Here is a 3283-nt window from a genome sequence, read left to right as displayed (position 1 = left end):
GCTGTCAGCACAGAGCCTGACACAGGGCTCGAACCTGCGAACCACAAGATCATGACCTGAGCTGGAGTCGGACGCTTAACCGACCGAGCCACCCAGAAGCCCCATAGTCAGCCTGCTTTGACTATTTGTCCTCTCCCCTGCTGATGCCAGGAAACTCTTGTGCAAGAGGCACTCACTCGAGGGCTGATTCCCTGGTTTGTAGTTCTAGGGATGGGCTTAGCCTCCTACTCGGACCCAGGCAGCCTATCGCTGTTTCCCAGTTGGCCAGATGGCAGGCTTTTGCTCCACAGCCCGTGAGCAGGAACCCCGGCAGGTAGGCCGCGTGCATCCCGGGATGACCTTTCACGACTCAAGGTCCGCCTGTCCTCTCTTGTCATTGCAGCGCTCTGTCGGGGGCGCGTGGTGAGAGTGCCCTCGGGGAGCCTGGTGCGGGTGGCGGGCACCGAGCTGGTCATCCCCTGCAACGTGAGTGACTATGATGGCCCCAGCGAGCAGAACTTCGACTGGAGCTTCTCGTCCTCGGGCAGTGGCTTCGTGGAGCTGGCCAGCACCTGGGAGGCGGGCTTCCCAGCCCAGCCGTACCAGGAGCGCCTGCAGCGTGGTGACATCCTGCTGAGGAGGACTGCCAACGACGCTGTGGAGCTGCACATCAGGAATGTCCAGCCCTCAGACCAGGGCCACTACAAGTGTTCCACCCCCAGCACTGACGCCACCGTCCAGGGCAACTACGAGGACACGGTGCAGGTTAAAGGTATAGCCTCTCGGGGGCCAGGGTGCTGGGGCCGGACCTCCCCTCCACCACTCGGCCATGGGTCACTTCACCAAGGAATGAAACACCCCCCGGGGCTCTGCTCCCGCTGTCCAATGGCCAGGAGTACCCTCCTGACCTGATTAAAGGCACAGATAGGCCAGGTGACCCATCCTTGGCTGGCTGTACTACTGGTCAGCTCTGTGGCTGTGGGCATGTTCCGTGGCTCACCGTCTTCCCCTGTAAAACTGTGCTCCTCTTCAAGGTTACGAGCACAAGGTGATTAGCACGTGCCAGGCCTCAGAGCAGCTCGACAGTAAGTGTTCCAGGAAGGGGATGTAACAGGAAGTGAGAAGGGGATGGTCATGATAACGTTCACGTCCACGAGAATAGCACATACCTCCAAGCTCACGCCCTTCTTGTGCCCCTTCAAGATTTAAGGGCCCGCTCTAGAATCCGTGTGGCTTCTCTGTAGAGAAAGGTCGATGTGTCGCTGCTAGCTTACCCCGACCGACTAGCGACTGGCCTCTCTGCGGAGAGTTGCCCCTTACCTATCTGGAATGTTTGGGGCTTGGTTTGGTAGGTGGGCTCATTTTCCATTTCCCACGGCCTATTAGATTCATTCCCGCGTTTAATTCTCTGAACCCAATGAAGAAAATCAGGCAGGATATTTCCCTCATTTGCACATGAGGAAGTGGAAGAGCATAGGTTAATTATTTGCCTAAACCTCATTCAGCTAATTAGTAAATGAGCAAGAACGACCCATTTTAATTTGGGGCCAGCAAGATAGAAACATTATTATTGTTAGTATTACTTAATTATGCATTTATCTGGACCCTGCCTTGTTCCAAAAAGTATTTTTTTAATGTATTTTTAAAAATTTATTTAGTTTTGAGAGAGAGAGAGAGAGAGTGTGCACGAGCAGAGGAGGGGCAGAGAGAGAGGGACACAGGATCTGAAGTGGGCTCCATGCTGACAGTGGAGAGGCTGATGCGGGGCTCAAACTGACGAACTTCGAGATCATGACCTGAGCCCACGCTGGACGCCTAACTGACTAAGCCACCCAGGCGCCACCATAAAGCATTTATATCAGAGCAGGGGATGTAGGTAACGATTGGGCAAGTAAAAGATGTACATGATGACCTAAAAATGGCGGGCAGATCCAAGTATCTGTTCTCTCTGAAATAATGTGCAGAACCCTATCATTTCTTAGCTGCTGTTCCTCCCATTCAACTCATGAGGGAATAAAGCAGCCATATGCAGTATGTAGGTATTGAAACACCAAATCTGCCTCTCCCATTACCTTTTCCTTATTCTTCCAGAAAATCCTAAAGATGTTTTTTAGAATAAAAGCCCCATGAGACATACTTGCATTGCAGTTAATTTAGGTGTTGCTCTTAGTCCCACACATGCTCTCTCTCTGTTAGGTCAGAGGCTCACTTATCTCCCCTGTAATTCTCATGCTGAGGAATAGGAAGTAGCCCGAGAATTTCCCCCACCCTGTTCACCCAGTGGCTTCCTGTTTCTTCTCCAGTCTTTGGAAGGAAGAAGCAAGGAGAGGCTTTCCTTGGGCGAGGAGAGGAGGTAAATGGCCATGAAAGAGACTGGCTGGCCGCCCAGGTAGGGCCTCCGGTGGCTGCCCCACACGGTCCCGGGTCTGCGTGGCCTTCAGCCTTGTGGCTGTGTGCTAACAGATAACTGGCCTCGAGAACTGAGTCACGTGAACCAGACTCATAGGCTGATGTATATGCTAGAAGTCCTTATATTCGTTTTGCAGTGGAGATGCTTTTTGGGGTAGGTCTTTCTAAAGATGGAGCAGTTTTGTCTTAAGGACACTGAATTCATTTCTAAGTGTGGAATTTTGAGAAAAATGGAACAGATTATGAATAGTGGTATTTGGGGATTCTTTTATCCAGCTTGTAGACCAGCCTGGGAGATGCCCCTTGCCCCCTGGTAGAGGCCACGTTTCTGGTTACCTCACTTATCACTTTCCTTCCTAAACTGCTCTCACCAATACTTTCTTAATTTCTGGCCCCTTATTCTAGACTCCGTAAAGAGCCAGCCTTTTCCAAACAGCCCTCATCCAGCAAATAGCTGAGGCTTCAGGTCTCCTTGAAAGGGTTCCTATCCTGCAGAACCTTTCTGCTCACCCTAGTTATTCTTGGGTGTTCCCTAGGCCTCCGGGCACAGCCAGCTCATGCCATGCTTTTGCCCTCTTCCCACCATGCTGCTTTATCCGCTAGAAGATTCTTCAGGCTCCCTACTGCAGCCCTGTGCCCGGACAGAGAAGTGTTTGACAGTAATAGCCAGTTCTTTCCCAGCACTGCTGAGTGCCAGGCACCTTCCCTGATCACTCCTTCAGCTCTCGCAAACTCCCTGAGATGGGCCCAGTTGTCACCCTTGTTCAGAGATGAGGAAACTGAGGCACAGAGTAGTAAAGCAACTTGCTTAAGGGTGGCAGAAATGTATCCCCAAGGCACAACTCCCAAAAGGGAGTGGGGGGATGTTTTCCTAGTGCCTTTTCTTTTTTCTTTT

General features: G+C 51.8%; 1 protein-coding gene across 1 annotated transcript in view; it reads left to right on the top strand.

Moving 5' to 3' along the window:
• The first annotated feature begins 268 nt into the window (after positions 1–268).
• The window catches only part of PTGFRN (prostaglandin F2 receptor inhibitor), a 33125-nt gene continuing 30110 nt past the window's right edge, over positions 269–3283 (top strand). Inside the window, exons 1-3 of the mRNA XM_029945785.1 lie at positions 269–313; positions 355–751; positions 1014–1064. Coding sequence (XP_029801645.1) covers positions 269–313; positions 355–751; positions 1014–1064 — 493 coding nt within the window. The remainder of the gene's footprint in view (positions 314–354; positions 752–1013; positions 1065–3283) is intronic.

This window comes from Suricata suricatta, chromosome 8 (assembly GCF_006229205.1).
Source record: "Suricata suricatta isolate VVHF042 chromosome 8, meerkat_22Aug2017_6uvM2_HiC, whole genome shotgun sequence".
NCBI lineage: Eukaryota > Metazoa > Chordata > Mammalia > Carnivora > Herpestidae > Suricata > Suricata suricatta.
Note: the sequence above shows the minus strand (reverse complement) of the source record. Positions and strands in the feature narration are given on the sequence as shown.